This window comes from Lissotriton vulgaris, chromosome 3_1, assembly GCF_964263255.1.
Source record: "Lissotriton vulgaris chromosome 3_1, aLisVul1.2, whole genome shotgun sequence".
Classification (NCBI taxonomy): Eukaryota; Metazoa; Chordata; class Amphibia; order Caudata; family Salamandridae; genus Lissotriton; species Lissotriton vulgaris.
This window is the reverse complement of record NC_141689.1, coordinates 134,733,079-134,754,442: the sequence shown is the minus strand read 5'-3', so window position 1 is coordinate 134,754,442 and position 21,364 is coordinate 134,733,079. Positions and strand designations below refer to the sequence as shown.

Here is a 21,364-nt window from a genome sequence, read left to right as displayed (position 1 = left end):
GCTCTTCTTATTTTAGGAAATGCTATTTGCGAATTTTTAGAGAATCGCAAATAGCATTTTTTCATGCATGCCATTTTTTCTTAAAGAAATGCGATTCCTTATTTTTGCGACTGATATGCGAATTCGCAATCAATATGCGAATTCTTAAAATGCGAATTTTCGCAAAAAAAAGATGCATCCCAAAATTGGATTTTGCATTTGCAAACGGCCAAATTCTGCGATTCGCACCGTTTTGCGAATACAAAACACAATGATGCATGTGGGGGAATGAGTTGTGTGTCAAGAGCTTAGCACACTCTTTCTACAACTCAAGAGAGTTTTTAGTAGGCCACACTAGAGTAGGTAGGTGCATACACCACACCACACTAGTTATGTCTTCAAGGCCAGGAATCAGTGGATCCCTGCCAGATGTTAACATGTAACAGGGATCCAAGTATGACACATTCCCATTCTTAGAATTAAGGTCTCTGTGTACTATGAGGAAATTGAAGACAGGCAGAAGTGCCAACACCCAACGCCTCAAGGAGGTACTACTGCTAGATGACCTTAGAAAGGCTTCACAGCCTGAAGGGTTAGGCAGTGGGGATGGGGCAGTAGATGAGGAAGAGCTCAGTGGTACCAACCACCAGGACTTAGACTCTGATGTTGACCAGGGAGGTGACAATGACCTTGACCTGGAGAGTGCAGCTCCACTTCGAAATGAGGATGAAGGCCAGGAAGGCCCTATCTTTCTTCCCCCAGGAAGAGTTGGAGATACAACTAGAAGCCCCTGATCTCCTTCTGTGGAGGTTGACCATTCTAGTATATCTATAGGAACCTCTGTCTCTTCTCATAGGAGGGAATCCTCCAAGGAGAAGAGAGAAAGGCAGCTCAAGTTTGAGGAAGGCCAGCTGAGGATTAAAAGACCACAGGTAGCCTTAGAAAGGGAGTCCCTAGAGCTTGCAAGAGCTAGAAAAAAGATGGGACTAGTGTCCCATGGTGGTGTGAACTTCCCTAAAGGTAGAGAAAGATCTCATTACAATAGGAATTTAAACAAGAGTGTCCATCCCTACCAGATTGGGGATGACATCCACAAATGGATAGCTGCACTGGAAGGGCCTGCGAAGTTCAGCAGTCCCACCAGGAGCAGTGGGAAGCTATCCTGTGGCTCTCCTTTGCAGACAAAGGTAGAGACAATCTCCTCACTGTTAGAGAAGAGGATGCTGATTATATAGTCCTGAAGAGTGCTCTGATTGAAGGTTTTGGCCTAACCACTAAATAATACAGTATAAAGTTCAGAGATACCCAAAAGGCTCAGACTCTGGAATGGATTGACTTTGATGATTGTGCTACTACGGCTCTAGAGTGCTGGTTACTTGGCAGTAAGATATGTGATTGTACAGGATTGTAAAATTTAATTTAATTCTGAGGGAGCAGATCCTTAACTCCTTGGACGCTCATGACGAGCTCAGCTCGTCATGATGTACACCTCTATACACTCATGACGAGCTGAGCTCGTCATGAACAATGGGAAACACAATAGCCCAGCACAGGAGGAAAATAACACTAGCATCGATGTGGTTAATAACTGTCAGAATCAGCTGTTGCATCAGCACCTGGTAGACTCTGATCTGACATCTCCCCAAGATTTGGGAAAGAAGGCAGACAAATGGGTCAGAACCAGGGTGAGGCAGAAGGTACAGAACCAAGGTGGTGACCAGAAGAAGAAAGATACTAAAAAGGTCCCCAAAAAGAAAGGCCAAAAGAAACCATGGTGTAAAGTCTGTAAACAGAACAGCCATTGGACTAGTGATTGTAATAGGTCCAAAGACTCTACTCTAGCCACCTTTGCCCCTAAGGCAACTGTTCACCCTAGTTCAGCAAGTGGTGGTACTCAGAATACAGGTGTAGTAGGGTTAATCCTGTGTTCTTAGATGGACTCAGGCCTAGTCAAAGTTCCAACTCAGGCTGTCCTGATCTGTGATGTAGGCATAGATATGTCCTCCTTTGTGAGTCCCAGTAATCTGGGCAAATACAGACAGCAACTTTTGATGAATGAAAAAAAGGTTTTGGCATACAGGGACATAGGGTCAAGTGTCACAATGGTGACACAAGACCGTATGACTCCTGAGCAGCTCATAATTGGTGAAACTTAGCATGTGACCAATGCTAGCAATGTCAGGACCAACATGACCTGTTATGTCTTCTTTTATAGCGCTCGAATCACCGTGAGACATCTCGGCGCTTGCTTTGAGAACCCGTCCTGGCTTTTTCCCTGTGAGATAACCCGTACTGGGCATCCCTAAGGTGAAAGCCAGGCATCCCGCCGCGGGGTTGGGGCCGTAGTGGAGATTAATCAAGCTAATGCCCAGAGTTGCAGAGTGTGAACCCGTGATTCGAGTAGGCACCAAAGCAAGAATTGTCGAGTCCGTGGACATTTGGGCTCAAGACCCTGCCGTATCGGGAATTGAACCCTGGTCCCGGGTCTGACCTCTGCTTCAGGGTATGCCTCCTCTAACCAGTGAGCCATACTTCTCACAGTTGCAAATTTCTATTAGGGAGGGGTAACGACCTCTAGAAGGTTGGGGTAAGTGCAGACCTCCCTGTTGAATGCTTGCTTGGCAATAATTTGGAAACTTCATCCTGGGCTGAAGTGGAGCTCAGGACCCAAGCAGCTATGTTAGGTATCTCTGCACATGTGTTTGATGTGACTAGGTCACAGGCCAACATGTCTAACACTGAACAGGCACTGGATTATTGAATAATGGACCAGGTGCCTTCCAAGAAAAGGAGCAGTAGGGTAAAGGCATTGCCTTCCTGTAGGAAGGTGGAATCTGACTATATGGTTACCCCCACTGTTTTCCTGGTGTTTTGCTGGTTTTCGACATAGTTGGCCTGGGACACTGCTATTCAGGTCCCTAGTCAATCTGCTCTCTCTATAAAATGGACTCCATGTACTTTAGGTACATACCAGATTGGTTACTGGGTCACCCTTGTGAGCCCCTGTATAGTGTACCATAGGTACCCAGGGCATAGGTGCTCCTTAGGCCTACCAGGGGCTGTAGCATGTATTGTGCCACCCCTGGTTTGTCTTCCAAACTGACACCACAGGTCTGTTCACAAAGCCTGGGTAAGGTGGTGTAATCACCCCTTACTTAGATATAGTATACCTATATCTATATTACCTACTGGCGGTCGCCAGTAGGTAGTTGTAGTTAGGACATAGTTTCCATAGGAAATCTGCAACATTCTATTTGGAATAACTTTGGCGCCAGTCGACGAATACACGCGAAATTCTCCAAGAAAATGGCCTGCTCAGCTCCGCTCCTTCCCTGAAAGTTTGGGGTGATTCTTGAAGCGGGGGCTGAGAAAAAAGGGGTCCCAAAACGTGTTTTCCTCATGCAATTTTCCTTAGAGACATTTAGACAGGGCTACAGCACAAACGGCTGAACGGAATTACACCAAATTTGGCAAAAAGGTAGAGTTTGGTTCGCAGATTACCCTTTTTTTTTTTAAATGGTGTAAATCCGTTCAGTAGTTTCTGAGAAAATCAGTACCTTCCCCAGCACGAGCTCCGTGCTAATTGGCTGTCAACACTCCAAATCCGAAAGTGTTGGCCGCCATCTTGTGCCTCGAACCGAGGCACAAGAAAGCAGTGAAACAAACATGCAAAACACGTAAATGGGGCAGAGTAAAAACACCCTGACCCCCTAGGCCTGCTCAGGGGGTCCCACAGGGACTATTAATTTTTTTTATAAATCGCGGGGTACGAAGTACAGTACTCTGTACGGTACTTTGTACTGTACTCTGTACAGAACTCTGTACCTTACCGAGCGCATACTAGAGGTTCCTTGTGGGCTAGTTGGCCCCCATGGACCTCCAGTATGCAAGGGGAATTAGTTCCCCCTCTGCAAACATGCCAGGGGGCTGAGGTGCAGAGAGGTGTGAAAAAGGGCGTGGCCTCATTACACCTCTCTGCAACACAGCACCCTGGCGCATACTGGAGGTTCCTGGTGGGCTAGTTGACCCCCATGGACCCCCAGTATGCAAGGGGACTTAATCCCTCAATTTAGAACATGCTACTGGGTCTGTTTTCACAGTGGTGAAGGTAGGGTGCGGGGCTTGAGGTGATATGTGTGCAAACATGCCCTGTGGCGCGTTTTAAGTTGGGGAATTAATTCCTCTTCAATCCAGAGGTCCACTACGGGCCAACTAGTGCAACAGGTACCTCCAGTAAGCGCCACAGAGCTGCGTTGCAGAGTGTTGTAAAAAGGGGACGTGCCCTTTGAACACCTCTCTGCATGCAGCTCCCTGGTGCATACTGGAGGTACCTGGTTGGCTAGTTGGCTCACAGGGGACCTCAGGATTGAAGAGGAATTAATTCCCCAAACTAACACGCACCACAGGGCGAGTTTGCACACATGTCACCTCAAGCCCCGCCCCCTTCCTTCACTATTGAGCGAAATATTCCTCTAAAATCAGCCGAACTACGGAATCCGATTTACTCACCTGTTATCAGGAGAGACCTCAGTGCTGCATCTTTCAGCCCACTACTGATCCGGTAAAGTTATTCTAACCATACTTACTGTAACTTGAATTTCCTTTTATAGGGTAACATTGACTGGTTTCACTCGGAAATTTTTTTAAGTGTGGAGTTTTGGAACTTTAAAAATTCCTCTAAAATCAGCCTAACTACGAATTACGATTTATTCACCTGTTGTCAGGAGAGACATCAGGGCTGCATTTTTCAGCCCACTACTGATATTGAAAAGTTACTCTAACGATACTTACAGTAACTTGAATTTCCTTCCATAGGCTAACATTGACTGGTTTCACTTGGAAATTTTTCTAAGTGTGGAGTTTCGGAACTTAAAAAAAATCCTCAAATATCAGCCGAAATACGAATTCTGATTTATTCACCTGTTATCAGGAGAGACCTCAGTGCTGCATCTTTCAGCCCACTACTGATCCTGAAAAGTAATTCTAATCGTAGTTACAGTAACTTTAATTTCCTTTCATAGGCTAACATTGACTGGTTTCACTTGGAAATTTTTCTAAGTGTGGAGTTTTGGAACTTAAAAAAATTCCTCAAAAATCAGCCAAACTTCGAATTACGATTTACTCACCTGTTATCTGGAGAGACCCCAGTGCTGCATCTTTCAGATCACTACTATTCCTGAAAAGTAAATTTAACTGAACTTACCAGTAACTTCAATTTCTTTCCATTGGCTATCATTGCCTGCTATATAAAATATATATATACATTTAAAAAAAATATATATTACAAATTCAATATTTTTAAAAACATTTTTTTCAATTTATATTAAAAATATGTAATGTAATTTAAAAAATAAAAGATCTTATCTTGGGCGCGTGAGTTATAGTTAGCTGAACTAACTATAACTGGGGAATTTCAAAGGTTTTGTATGAGTGAAATGTCCAGCTAACTATAACATGTGTGAAACCTATGGTTTTTTCAGTGAATTTCTAAGGTTTTTTAAATGCTGATTCCTAACTATAACATGGCTGAAACCTATGATTTTTCAGTGAATTTCTAAGGTTTGTTAAATGCTAATTCCTAACTATAACGTGGCTGAAACCTATGGTTTTTCCAGTGAATATATATACATATATTTAGACACATATACACCACTCCTATGGTAGGTCTCGATAATCCTGGAGGCAGAGTAATTGGTTTTGCGTGAGACGGTGCCCTAGCATGAGCTGAGCCCCTGTGCAGCTTTCAGAACCATCTCCTAATAGCTGTTCTATGATATAGCCATACCGTATAATTTTAAGTGCATTATAATCCTCGTGGTTAATGCTAACTTTGGTTTGGCTTTATCAAAACATTTTGTGTAAGGTGTCAAATACTTTGGAAGACTCCCCCCCCCCCCCCCCCCCCCACCAGTCCTGGTGGCAGGGATAGCATTCCACCCTTCTAGAGGGGGAAGACATGCAGTTACTGGTTTACCCGGTTAAAGTTAAAGAGAGACTCAGCATCACAAAATGGATGCTGCTGCCACAGACATGAGTCTGACCTCCTGCTGCTGGACGAAACTCCGGCAGGGGAGGCCTGGACAATAGGTTTCCTATTCAGGGAGGTGCTCCCCAGACAGGCTTGTAGTGTATTGGGGCATGGAGGGCTGCATTCAGTGAATGATTTCTAGACCCTGCCATGGGGCACACAAGGTGCTCCATGCATAGCCCAGTGCAAACCGGTTGCTGGGGCACACAGCCCCAGCTCTGGTGCAAAAATGGACAAAGGAAAAGGGGTGTAACCACCCCTTTCCCAGGTCCACCTGGCAAGGGCTTTGGAGGGAGGGACCTAGCCAGGTAGTCCAGCCCCCATCCTAAGTATAAGTATAGGAGCTGTGTCCCTAAGACTTTAGATTACCCTGGAAGAGTCTTTGGAATACCTAACCTGGACCGTCGACGTTCCATTCTGACTGGAAGACGAAAGATATCTCCCTTGTGGTCAAGGAGTGACCACCCAGTGCAAACAGGCACCAACAGACACTTTGTCGGTCTGCATTTTCAAGGCTCCTGTTGGATCCCGAAGAATCTGCGACACAGACTTCCAGACATCTCTTACCCTGACCCACATCCACAGCAAAGCTGAGACACGTGGTGGACATGAGAGACATGGGACCGGAACTCCTGCATTTTGCTACCTGTACTCCTTTTCTGAAGCCTCAGTAAGTTGTACCTTGGGGTACGAGAAGCCCTAGCCCCAAGCATCATTTGTACTGAAGCCCAGTCCCCCACACTCCGCGAGTGTACGGTGGGCCCCGCTTTTGCATTTGAGCTTGAGGCATCCTACCGGTTCTTTGCCCGTTGGCTAGTGAGCCCCATGAAAAAAACTAGCTTGCTTTCCTAGTTTCTCCAGGCTTGCTCCAACTTCCCTACAAAGGAAAAGTTCCCCAGACCTTGCTGGTCTGCACTGAAGCCATTCTTGACATCCTGCGTGGTTTGGATTTGCCAAGGCTTGTTGGGTCCAGTCCGGATACCAACACCACAGTCAACTAGATCATTCATAGGACAGCTCGAACCCATCTCCTGGTTGTAGTCAACGCCTCCTGGTCCTCGTGGCTGAAGAGACAATCTTCACTTCTTCACCTGAAATCACACAACATCGCATGGTTCCTTCCTGGTTCCTTCCTGGCCACTGGCTAGTGTCCCTTCTGCTTTCAGGTTCTTCAGATTTTTGATCTACCCTTGTATCCACCCACACACTTTTCCTCTGGTCGCCTGCAGCACTTCTTTGCAGCTCTCTATTGAAAACGACGACAAACCCCGACACGAAAAGACATCTATGCGCCTGGCTTCCCTGGGTGAGGTAACCTGAGCATTCCGGTGCTCCCATGGGTCTTGTAATTGTAATTGTAATTGTAAAAGTGCTTGTTAAGCGCGGTTGCTGCCCGAAAGCGTCCAAGCGCTGAGGAGAAGCAGGAAGTGACTGGGGGGGAGCTAGGGGGTATCGGATTTGGCAAACAGTAGGGTTTTTAGATTTTTACGGAATGAGAGGAGGTCTGGGTTGGACCGGAGTGAGATGGGGAGAGCATTCCAGAGCTTGGCGGTGTTCAAGGAGAACAGCCTACCCCCAGACCTGGCTCGCTTCACTCTGGGAACAACAGCGAGGAACGCCTCCGTCGACCGAAGGTTCCTGTTAGGTTGGTAAGGGGTGATAAGGTCGGTGTTGATGGCTGGGGCTGTTTTCCAGAAGGCGCGGTGCGCCAAGCACAGCGCCTTAAAGGTCACTCTCTGCCTCACTGGCAGCCAGTGGAGATTTTTTAGGGCAGGTCTGACTGAGTGAGTGCACAAGATTTCCAGCAAGGTGCGAGCTGCACAGTTTTGAACGGGCTGCAGTTTTCGAAGGGTCACCTCCGGTGCCCCCACGTATAGGGCATTGTTCGAGTCCAGGCGAGACTGGATGAGACCTTGTACCGCCACCTTTTTGGCCTCTAGGGGGAGTAGCGGGAGAACCTTCCTCAGGATTCTCAGTAGGCCAAAACAAGTGGCGGACAGTTTTTTGGCCTGGGTGGAGAAGGAGAGTTTGTTGTCCAGCCACACTCCCAAGCTTTTGACACTGTCTTTAGGGGTGGGGGGGGCCTAGGGCACTGGGCCACAGGGAGGTGAAGGCCACGGGGGAGGTAGGGCCTAGGAGCATGAGCTCCGTCTTTTCACCGTTTAGTTTTAGGGAGGAGTTGGTCATCCATCCCTTGACGTCCACTAGGCATTTTAGGAGGTCGGCTGCGGAATGCCTGTTGTTCTTCGTGGCCAACGAGACCACAAGCTGGGTGTCGTCGGCATATGACACGATTTTAATGCCATATGGTTCGACAACACCCGCCAGCGGCCTCATGTATACGTTGAACAATACAGGGCTCAGGGAGGAGCCCTGTGGTACTCCGCAGCTCAGGGGTTTACTCGAGGACACCATCTCTCCGTCGAAGATCTGAAACGACCTCCCAGACAGAAAGGAATCAAACCACCTTAAAGCGTCACCTGAAACTCCGATGTTATGGAGACGGTCCAGCAAGGTGGTATAGCTGACCGTATCGAAGGCGGCACTTAGATCAAGGAGGATCACTGCCACTCTCAAAGTGTCCTAGTTTAAAAGGGTTCCATCCTAGCCCATCCGGAAGTGTTCTTAAATTGTATATTTGTAACTTTTACGTTTCCCATAGAAATTCAATGGTAACCAGCGGCTCTGTTTAGACACTGCACGCTTCTCCCGTGGGCCTCCTACTTCCTAACCTTTGGTCGATTAGAGTAGCCCCAGCAATTTCACAGGCCCCAGGCCTGCTTTCTAATTCTCTTGTGGTTCTTATAGGACTTACTTAGTATATGGTTTGTGAGGCCCCATGGGCATAACGTATACTGTGCAACTTATTGTTTATTAATTGTGTGACTTGTATTGTATTTTTACCTCTGACCTCATAAAAAGTGCAGAGGGGTTGTGTTTAGATTAAATACATATATATATATGATATATACCTTGTGTGGTGTCCTTTCATTTGGTCTTCAAGGTATTATTATTGGTAAAAACAACTTGCTTAACTCGCCTACTGAAGTCTTAGCCTGATGACTGCTGGTTCATGCTACCACTTGGATAGCTTTCTATAAGGTTGACTTTACAACCAACATCAATAAGGGTCGATTAGACTGGTGCATGGTGCCCACTAGAACTAGTGGACATCATATGCCTGGCTAACTTCTCACACTTCTCTCCCTGACTAAGAAGGAAGATCAGTCTCTTGAGGGAGATGATCTCACTACTGAAGAAGGAACTGCCCCAGATGAGCTTGAGAATAATCAGGTTGAGTTATTGGGGACAGGGGGCCCTTGCATGGGCAGATCTGAGCCAGGAGCCTCTGAGCTGCCCTCCTCTTGTACTCCTCAGACAGCAAGCTGCTGCTGAGGTTGCTGGGAATGCTAGTGGGACCCATAAGATATATCGGGATGATGGACTCCTGTACTCAGAGAGTAGAGACCCCAAGCCTGGTGCAGCCAGGAGGTTGGTTAGACCTCTGACGTTCAGGGGCTTCCTATTGTTACTAGCCCATGATATTCCCTTAGCAAGTCATCTGGGTCAAAACAATACATGAGACAGGCTTGTCCCTCAGATTCATTGACCCCATATGTCTGAAGACACCAAGGAGTTGTGATGCTCCTGTGTCACCTGTCCAGCCATTGGTAAGGCAGGTGGTACTACAAAGGCCCCCGTGATACCATTACATTTGGTGAGGGTTCCCTTTGAGAGGGTTGGGATTGACATTGCTGGTCCCATGGATCCTCAGACAGCATCTAAGCACTGATTTATCCTGGTGGTGGTGGACCATGCCGCCAGGTACCCAGAAGCCATTCCCCTTAGGACCTCTACAGCACCTGTGGTGGCAAAGCCCCTCTTGGGAGTATTCTCAAGGGTGGGTTTCCCTAAGGAGGTGGTATCAGACAGAGATAAAAACTTTATGTCTAATTACTTTACTGCTATGTGGAAGGAGTGTGGAGTGAATTACAATGTCACCACACCCTATCACCCAAAATGCAATGGTTTAGTTGAAAGGTTCAACAAAACCTTAAAGGGCGTGATCAAGGGACTCCCAGAAAAGCTTAGGCATAGATTGGGCATTCTACTGCCCTGCCTTTTGTTTGCATATAGAGAGGTTCCTCAGAAGGGGGTTGGTTACAGCCCTTTTGATTTTTTGTTTGGGCATCCTGTAAGAGGTCCTTTGTGTCTGGTGAAGGAGGGATGGAAGTTACCTCTCAAACCCCCTAAACAGGACATAGTGGACTATGTACTTGGTCTCCGATCCAGGATGGCTGAGTATATGATAAAGGCAACCAAAAACATTGAGGCTAGCCAGGAATTGCAAAAGGCCTGGCATGACCAAAAGGCACTGCTGGCTGTTTACCAGCCAGTACAGAAAGTGTGTGTGTTGGAGCCTGTAGCCCCAGCAGCTCTCCAAGACAAGTGGAGTGGCCCCCACACAATTGTTGAACAGAAGCGAGAGGTTACCTACTTGGTGCACCTTGGAACTCCCAGGAGCCCCCATAGGGTGCTTCATGTCAACAGACTGAAACCCTATGTTGACAGGGCAGACCTGGGCTTTGTCATGGCTATTGATGAGGGACATGAGGAAGAGAGTGATCTACTCCCTGACCTGCTCGCACAGAACCCTGATGTTGGGTCAGTTGATGGTGTAGCCTTGGCAGGCAGCATCACTGCTCAGCAACAAGCTGATTGTAGAAAGGTGGTCAATCAGTACACAAGCATGTTCTCTCTGACTCCTAGTCAGACTACCTGGTGCACTCACGAAGTTGACACTGGGGACAGTCTGTTAAATAAGATTTACAGGCAACCTGACCATGTCAGGTTCTGTATCAGGACTGAAGTCCAGAAGATGTTGGATTTAGGAATTATTGAACCCTCAGATAGCCCTTCGTTAGTCCAGTGGTCTTGGTACCAAAACCTCACACCCAGGGTGTTAGGAGAGAGATGAGGTTTTGTGTTGTCTACAGGGGTCTCAATGCCATCACTAGGACTGATGCCCATCCAATCCCAAGAGCATATTTGCTTATAGATACTTTTGAGGTGTTCCATTTCCCTACAGGGCATGGACTATACAGTGGAACATAGATCTGGAAGTAACCATGCCAATGGACTATCCAGATATTTACACTTAGAACATGAAGACTCAACTGGTCAAGGTTAGTGTAATGTGCCTTTGTCTGGAGGTTGGAGGGTTGTGTAGGAGAGTCGGATCTGCTTTCTATGGTTACCCCCACTTTTTGCTGGGTGTTTTGCTGTTTTTTCACTGTTAGTCTGGCTAGGGTCCTGTTATCCAGGACCCCAGCCTAGCTGCAGCCTCTCATAATTTATTGCATGTACTATAAGTACACTCCAGTTTGGTTACTAGGGTACCCTTGTGAGTCCCCAGCAAATGGTACACTAGGTACTAAGGGAATAGGTACCCCAGAGGCCTTCCAGGGGCTGCAGCATGTATTATGCCACCCCTGGGAAGCCTTCCAAAATCATACCACATCACTGCTACTGCAGCCTGGGTAAGGTGGTACATTCACCCCTTACTGAGATATAGGTTACCTATATCTACCTAAAATCACTACACATAGACAGTTATCAGTCACCTCTATGGCAGGCCTTATCAATCCTGAAGGCAGGGTGCTTGGTTTTGTGTAAGAGGGTGCCCATGCATGAGCAGGGCCCCTCTGAAGCCTTCAGAATCTATTCTCTGGGCTGTTCTGTGATACAGCCAGACCATATACTCTTAAGTGCATTATAACCTTGCTGTAAATGCTCACTTTGGAATGGCTGCATGGAAACATGTCATGTTTGGTGACAAACACTTTGGAATCCTACCCCACCCCCATCAGTACTGGCGGCGGGGTTGAATTCCACCCTTCTAAAGGGAGAGACATGAACAATACAAACATGTACAAATAGCATTTAAAAAACCTTCGAAATTCACTGAAAAAAACCATAGGTTTCAGGCAAGTTATAGTTAGAAATTAGCGTTTAAAATTTTGCAGAAAAAAACATAGGTTCAGGAATGTTATAGTTAAAAACTAGCTTTTAAAAAACCTTAGAAATTCTAAGGTTTTTTGAAATGCTAATTTTTAACTAAAATGTGCCTTAAACCTATGTTTTTTCAGTGAATTTCAAAGGCTTTTTAAATGCTAATTTCTAACTATAACGGGCCTGAAACATATGGTTTTCTTCAGTGAATATATATATATATATATATATATATATATATATATATATATATATATATATATATATATATATATATATTACCTACTGGCGGTCGCCAGTAGGTAGTTATAGTTAGGATTTTTTTCAATGTTAAATCTCAAAATTCTATTTGGAATTACTTTGGCACCGGTTGACGAATCTGCCTGAAAATTTCCTGAAAATGGCCTCGTCGAGCTCCGGTCCTTCCTTGAAAGTTTGGGGGGGATACGTCAAGCGGGGGCCGAGATAAAAGGGTGGTCCCAAAACGCGTTTTCCCCATGTTAATTTCCATAGGGCGGTCGATTTCCCTTTTAGCCCGAACGGCTGAATGGATTTCCAGCAAACTTGGCAAAATTGAAGGGACTGGTAGCCCGATGTGCCTTTGCTATGTCTCAAGATGTGTGCTTCAGTGGATTTTGAGTAATTTACGTTCCAAAAAATATATATATCTATAGGGGCTCTCCGGTGCGCGCTCCTGGCGCGACACGCGACTTGTGCGCAGAAAGCTGATTAGCTCTTGGGTGTCTGTAAACATTCTAAACAGTCTGGAGCGGCCGCCATCTTGTGTCTCGGTAAAATCGAGACACAAGGGGTTTGAAAAAAAAGGGGCAAATGACCATAAGGGGGAAGAGTAGACCCCCTCTGACCCCCTAGGTTTGATGTGGGGGCTAAAATAGGGTCCTGCGGGGCATTAATTTTAAGTTTTTTTTCGTTTTGCGCGGGGGAAGCGCATGGTACGCGCACCGGGAAGCGAAGCACGGGGAAAATCCAGGACCATATTTATGAAGGCCTTGCGCTGCCAGTTTTGCGCCGCCTGTGCGTCAATTTTTGTGACGCACCAGCGGTGTAAAAAAATGTGCATTGTTACGCAATATTTAAAAAGTGATGCATCTATCTAGATGCGTCACTTTTTAAATATAGTGCAACGAGGCACATTTTTTTACACTGCTGGTGCGATGCGTCACTTTTCTGTGCGCACTCCTTATGACATTCCAGATGTGTCATATTTAATGTATGACGAATCATGTTGCAAGGAGTTACAGATACATCAGTATTTCTGACATATCTGTAAACATAAAAGTGACGCGAGGCAGGCGCAAGATTTTGACTCAACAGTATCCTAAAAGTGACGCAGAGAAATCTCATAGATTTCAGTACGTCGTTATTACCAAGCTTTTTGCGGGGGAATGCCCCCTCTGCATACATTATACCTGACGCAGATATAATGTGGCGCAGAGTTTTAAAAAGTGACCCATGTACCTAGATGCGTCACTTTTTAAAAATAGCATCAGGTATAATGCATGCAGAGGGGGTGTTCTCCCGCAAAAAGCTTTGTAATAGCGACGCAGTGAAATCTTTGAGATTTCACTGCGTCACTTTTAGGATGTTGTTGCGTCAAAATCTTGCGCCTGCTTTACAGCAGGTGTTAGACTGACGCAAGACCTTTCACATGGTGCTTTTTCCATGTGAAAGGACACATTACTGGAGTTGCGTCACTTTTGTGACGCACTCCAGCAATGCGTTACTTGGAATGTCATAAGGAGTGCGCACAGAAAAGTGACGCATCGTACCAGTGGTGTAAAAAAATGCGCCTCGTTGCGTTATATTTAAAAAGTGACGTATCTAGGTAGATGGGTCACTTTTTAAAATCAAGCGCCACATTATATCTGCGTGAGGTATAATGCATGCAGAGGGGGTGTTCCCCCGCAAAAAGCTTTGTAATAGCGACGCAGTGAAATCTTTGAGATTTCACTGCGTCACTTTTAGGATGCTGTTGCGTCCTTTAAATATAGTGCAACGAGGCACATTTTTTTACACTGCTGGTGCGATGCGTCACTTTTCTGTGCGCACTCCTTATGACATTCCAGATGTGTCATATTTAATGTATGACGAATCATGTTGCAAGGAGTTACAGATACGTCAGTATTTCTGACATATCTGTAAACATGAAAGTGACGCGAGGCAGGCGCAAGATTTTGACGCAACAGCATCCTAAAAGTGACGCAGAGAAATCTCATAGATTTCAGTACGTCGTTATTACCAAGCTTTTTGCGGGGGATTGCCCCCTCTGCATACATTATACCTGACGCAGATATAATGTGGCGCAGAGTTTTAAAAAGTGACCCATGTACCTAGATGCGTCACTTTTTAAAAATAGCGTCAGGTATAATGCATGCAGAGGGGGTGTTCCCCCGCAAAAAGCTTGGTAATAACGACGCAGTGCGTCACTTTTAGGATGCTGTTGCGTCAAAATCTTGCGCCTGCTTCACAGCAGACCTTTCACATGGTGCTTTTTCCATGTGAAAGGACACATTACTGGAGTTGCGTCACTTTTGTGATGCACTCCAGCAATGCGTTACTTGGAATGTCATAAGGAGTGCGCACAGAAAAGTGACGCATCGCACCAGTGGTGTAAAAAAATGCGCCTCGTTGCGCTATATTTAAAAAGTGACGTATCTAGGTAGATGGGTCACTTTTTAAAATCAAGCGCCACATTATATCTGCGTGAGGTATAATGCATGCAGAGGGGGTGTTCCCCCGCAAAAAGCTTTGTAATAGCGATGCAGTGATATCTTTGAGATTTCACTGCGTCACTTTTAGGATGCTGTTGCGTCCTTTAAATATAGTGCAACGAGGCACATTTTTTTAACACTGTTGGTGCGATGCGTCACTTTTCTGTGCGCACTCCTTATGACATTCCAGATGTGTCATATTTAATGTATGACGAATCATGTTGCAAGGAGTTACAGATACGTCAGTATTTCTGACATATCTGTAAACATGAAAGTGACGCAAGGCAGGCGCAAGATTTTGACGCAACAGCATCCTAAAAGTGACGCAGAGAAATCTCATAGATTTCAGTACGTCGTTATTACCAAGCTTTTTGCGAGGGATTGCCCCCTCTGCATACATTATACCTGATGCAGATATAATGTGGCGCAGAGTTTTAAAAAGTGACCCATTTACCTAGATGCGTCACTTTTTAAAAATAGCGTCAGGTATAATGCATGCAGAGGGGGTGTTCCCCCGCAAAAAGCTTGGTAATACCGACGCAGTGCGTCACTTTTAGGATGCTGTTGCGTCAAAATCTTGCGCCTGCTTCACAGCAGACCTTTCACATGGTGCTTTTTCCATGTGAAAGGACACATTACTGGAGTTGCGTCACTTTTGTGACGCACTCCAGCAATGCGTTACTTTTGTGTTTACAGATACGTCAGAAATACTGACATATCTGTAACTCCTTGCAAATTGATTAGTCATATATTAAATATGACATATCTGGAATGTCATAAGGAGTGCGTCCAGAAAAGTGACGCATCGCTGTTTTCACGTAGCGATGCGTCACTTTTCAGAAATGAGGCCTCCAGTTTATTCACTGTGTCATAACTTTCTTTTCTAACACTCACCTTCTTTCATTCCTCCTACTTCACTTCCTTTCACCTCTCATACCTTTCTGTTCTTTCTTACTCATTCTCCTTTCAATTATCAATGCACTATATTTCACTTACTCTTCATTTTTTTAAGAATATAGCTCTTTGATGAGAATTGGAGGTAGTTCTGAAAAGAACTTTTGGTTTTCTTCTTTTAACTGAACAGGAACAAAAACAGGGAATGGAAACTGCTCAACAGGAGCAAAAAGAAAACAAAAAAATTAGGGGTGGGAAGGGCAGCGATGGTTCTCCAATGCTCGAACCATGAGCTGGACACTTTGCTCCCCATAGGTGAGGAGTTGATTGCAGTATCTGCATCTGACGACCCCATGGTTAAATGTAGGTTGTATGTTTGGCACCTGCTCCTGCGATTGCTCTCTCTCAGAAGAAGTTGCTCCTCCGGTTGATGTAGAGGCCCCATCTCTGGGAACCTCTTGTGCCAGAGCCCTGACACTTTCCCGGGCAAAATTCTGGGGGTGCCTCCTCTCCACATGTCGGATCATCGTAAAGTTCCCAAAAGAGTACTTTTTTGGGGGGTTACCCCGTGACAGGACCTGTTTGCAGATCCTGCACTCCACTTTTGGTGCATTCACCTTCTTCTGGTCTGCTGGAAACTTAAAAAATTTCCATATGAAATGTTCCTTCACCTTTGGGGTAGGAGGCTCTTCATTGATGAACTCAGGTTCATCCTCACTGCTGGATTCTCTGGCAGCCATGGTAATTCACAAAAGATCCAGGTGCAAAAAACAGGTCTTTCAGTCACAAAAGTGAAAGAAGAAGTGAAGGAAATGGGTGGGGATTTCATTCATTGTAAAAAAAACTGTTAGCAACCAATGAAAAGTGTTATTTTAGGGTCACATGACCCGACGCTTTTACGCTGCGCGCTCCGGAGCACTTCCGGGTGCGTTTACGCAGCGCGATCGTAGGCGCTTCCGGGGAGCAAACGTGGCGCGATCGTAGGCGCTTTTGCGTGCGTTTACGCGGCGCGAACGTAGGCGCTTCCGAGGGCACTTACGTTGCGCGCCGAAGTGACGTCATCAAACTTTTACAGATATGCATAATCATTTTCCTTATTAAAAAAAACTAATTTTATTTGTATGGTACGAAATGTTTTGCATTATTATTAACTTTTCATTCATATTTTTTTCACGAACGACAGTAGCGCTCTGGGTGCGCTTTCAGGTGAGCTCACGGAAAAGCTTACCGGAGAGCTTAGCTGAAAGCTTCCCGGAGCACGCACCCAGAGCGCAAAAGAAAAAAATTATATAAAAAAAATGAATACTTAAAAAAAAACAGCAAATTGTAAAAAAAAAAAAAAGGTTAGAAACTCGATATACAAAGGAATTAGCATTTAAAAAACCTATGAAATTCACTGAAAAAACCATAGGTTTCACACCAGTTATAGTTAGGAATTAGCATTTAAAAAACCTATCAAATTCACTGAAAAAACCATAGGTTTAACACCAGTTATAGTTAGCTGGAAATGTTACTGATATAAAACCATTGAAATTCCCACGTTATAGTTAGTTGGACTCACTATAACTTGCACGTGTAATGCACTGCTGATGACATCACATATTACATCACTCATGACATGGTCAGTGACATCACTCATGACATCACTAATGACAGAGAGACTGACCTACTTTCACTCGGTAATATATGTATTCACTAAGATACACTTAATAAGGCAGATATCCAATTATTTTTTTTTAAAAAACATCCATTAAGACAATAATTTAAACAAATATTCTTCCATCGACCTTAACATACATATATAAAACATATTTATTTATCTGAAAGACACACATTCACTGGATGGTGTCATCAGTGCATTACACGTGCAAGTTATAGTGAGTCCAACTAACTATAACGTGGGAATTTCAATGGTTTTATATCAGTAAAATTTCCAGCTAACTATAACTGGTGTTAAACCTATGGTTTTTTCAGTGAATTTGATAGGTTTTTTAAATGCTAATTCCTAACTATAACTGGTGTGAAACCTATGGTTTTTTCAGTGAATATATATATATATATATATATATATATATATATATATATATATATATATTTATATATATATATCTTCACCCTAAGATGCCACTGCTTGAATATTTAACTTTATTTATTTTCTTAAAGTATTTCAGGAGCTGGGATTCCTCCAACTGAATGAACCAAATCCAAGCCATGGATTCCACACAATTGTGCTCCTTTCTTCTAACCGTGATCACAGGTTAGTGACCTCATATGACAGATGTCACCCTAATGTGCTTAAGAAAACTGTGAATACTTACTAGATGGATTAAATACCAGGTAATTAATCATGTTATATAAGTGAGATAGACATTCCAACCCTATGCATCATGGACCCTTGCAAACCTCCACTTAATCAGATTTTCTACATCTCTGTACTCTTGTGCAGCCACTTTAAATTGCATTCCACATTTGTTTAAGGTAAAACGATTAATGTATTAATTAAAACAAATTTGGTTGAATATAGGGAGTTGAAAAATGGTCAGTTGTAAATAAACTGCTTAAATTTACTGAACACTATGGGGCTTATTTTCAAGAAGGTTGTGTCATGTTTGCACTATGCAGTGTGATAGATGTGTGATGCACACCTCAAAGTCCTTCTTTTTAACTACACAAAGCCACTTTGCATGGCTGGGAGTGGCTTCAGGAATCTGGAGTAATGTAACACAGCACAAATGGTTGATATGGGTTACTTTTCCCTGGGCAGGCCCTTCATGAGTGTTGTGTGGGTGTTCCCATGCCACTTGAATATATGTTGATGCATCCCGGGATTTACAAGAGCTTGTAAACATGGGGATGCACCAGCATCTTACACCTTCCCGGGGGAGAGGTAAGAAAAACAAATAACTCTATTTCTTCTCATTTCTCTCTTTCTATGTTTGGTGCATTCTGCACCCTTTACACCCTGCTGCACCACTGGCATTCTGCAACACACATAGAAAGAGGGATCTGCCTCCAGGATTGTTTTTCAACAGGATGGTGTCCCTTCCTGCACAAACACAATCCTGCATATAACACATACACCCTTGTGCCATTGTGCCTGCAGTTCGTTAGTATGCCTAAAGTGTGTAAGGGAATGGATAGGAATGCACCATATTGCCTTAAATAGGGCACATGTCTGCCATTTCCCTGTCACACAGTGCAGTGCAGCAAGGTGACTTGCTGCGCCATGCTGCATCAAAAGCTCATAAGTGAGCCCCTACATTCAGAGATGTATTCATCTGCGTGAAATAGTAGTACGCCAGGAAAGTTGTACCAAATAAGCATTTCCTGGAATATTACTGTGCAATCCATAAGACATATTCCCTGGGCTGGCATTTTCCCAGAGTATAAGTGTATACAATGTTTATTTACACACTGGAGAAATCAAGCCTAATGCACAAATGCATATTCCTCCTTTTCTTTTTGTTTTCTCCCAACTACCCTCCTCACCCTCTCTACTTCGAGTTTTGTGTGATCTTGTCTACTTCCCACTCTGAATGGGGAGTAGCTCCAGCCCTTTCCAGAGAATCTGAGTATTCCCTCCCCAACGCTGCATTGCTCTGAACAACAATCTGTTAACAGTGCCTTCAAGAATGGGATGAAAAAGTTTTTATGAGATATCCACTCTGCATGAATGGGGGTATGAGGCCAATGTAGTCCCACCTTTTACATAGATTGGATACTGAGTCGACTGGAGCTGTTATGATACAGGTGACATCAGACACTATTGTCCTCTAGATTGGGTACATGTTAATGCTCAGTCTATGCATGTGTGGGCCCTTCATTTGCATCTCTCTTACTCTTTGTTATCCCTTTCATCTACATTCTCATTTTTAAAGTCTGCAGACTGTTGAGAAGTGAAAAGCAAAGTGCTCTCTCAGCCCTATTATTGACATCCCAGCTCACTCTTGCTCCGTTCCCGAGTTCCCAATGCTATTCCTGCAAGGGGAGGATGCTCTTCTTTATCTCAGGACTGAGCCATTCGCAGCGCAAGCCAACTTCCTCTAAAAATAGGACCAAAATGCACAATGACGGTAATAGGCTAAAAAAAAAAACACTAAAGGACACAGAGTGAGAGCATTCTAGGGCTCTTGCAACTCACTTGTTGGACATGGACAGGTGCCCCATCTCGGATGAAATTATGCTCCCCTAGGGGCACAATTTGAAGACTAATATTCTGTACGTTTATTTCCTCAATCTGTTCCTTCTCCTGCTCCTTTCAGATCCACCAATTGTGGGAATTCTCCTGCCCAATTTTCCAACTTCACTGTTTACTTAGTCTTGCATTTTACCTCTACCCATATTCAGGATGAGGATGGGCCTGCTAGAAGTTTTTTTGTAAATTATTTTTTGTTATTGTTTTATCATTCTATCATTGCATATTACATATGTTACATATGTATTCAGTATATAAACGTAATATAACAATTGCAGCATAAGTAACATCATACAGTACATAGCACAAACATATAGTCCAGTATATTACATTCAGATTGGGCCTTTAGAGCTACACATATGTGGTATAAGTGACCATCTCTGCATTCATACCCACGCCTAGCCCCTCCACTCCCATCCTCAAAACCTACCTAGTTATTGACTTATCCTAACACATCAGGGTGCTCCATAAGGTATAATGTTACAGGGCTCTGAATATCTTTTGGCCTAGAGGAGACCAGCAGTTCCTCGACATGTGTGTCTAGATGTTCTCTACAGTACAGACATCTCTAAATCAGGCAGTTATTGTAGGTGCAGCCTTCTGCCCCAATTCTTTGCTACTAGTCTTGTGGCCATTACAAACTTGATAGCTACCAATTTGTGTTTATTGGGTTGAATTGATTCAAACCATTCCCAGCAACCATACTTGCGGAGCGCAATCAACCACTTCCATAATCACCTGAGAAAGATGTTGAGTTACTCTGACCCAGTATAGCGACACATACTTGCAGTCCCAGGCAAAATGCATAAAGCCTGGGCCCACTACCCCCCACCTTACAAAATGCGAATCCCCCCACTGCCCATATTAGTGTAGCCGCTCTGGTGTCTAGTACATCTGATGAAGACATTTAAAGTGAATTATCCTGAGAGTGCAATTTTTCATGAGGCATCCAGTCAATGCATAACATGTCCCTCAATCATCCCATAACAACGGTGTGTACAGCAATGCATTCCATCGTGCATACGCAACAGATGTAACTATTGGGTTCTCAATGAGGTAGGAATTATATAATCTTGTTATCAGACCCTTCTTTTCTTCCCTGGACAGAAGCATTTGTAGCACATTTAGAACCATCGGCTCATTTGGGTACTCCGGGTACATCGCCCTGATTGCCGCACGCAGACTTGCATAGACAAAACCTAACATAGCTGTGTATGGCTTCTTAGGAGTGAGGGCTCCTAATGTTATACATTTCTGGCTAGGGTAGAGGTATCCTACTGTGGTGACCGTAGGTGACCTCAGTGTGTCCAATGACCCTGTACTGAGCGGCTGAAATGCCAGGGTGTGCATCTACAAACCAGGATGGTGCTTATAGGTAATCCCTTATTGCACTTAGCCGCAGCTCCCCCCATGGGCGAGGGGTCCAGCTAACTGTGTTTATATGTACTCTTGGGTTGAGAGGGTGATTATAAAACAGCATTGCAGAGGAGTGGGATTGTTAACAAACGAATACAGGAATTGCGC

At 44.5% G+C, this 21,364-nt stretch overlaps 1 protein-coding gene across 1 annotated transcript in view; it reads left to right on the top strand.

Moving 5' to 3' along the window:
* The first annotated feature begins 476 nt into the window (after window positions 1–476).
* Window positions 477–21,364, top strand: part of LOC147726091 (uncharacterized) — a 61,922-nt gene continuing 41,034 nt past the window's right edge. Inside the window, exon 1 of the mRNA XM_086963411.1 lies at window positions 477–720. Within this exon, the coding sequence (XP_086819537.1) occupies window positions 477–720 (244 nt within the window). The remainder of the gene's footprint in view (window positions 721–21,364) is intronic.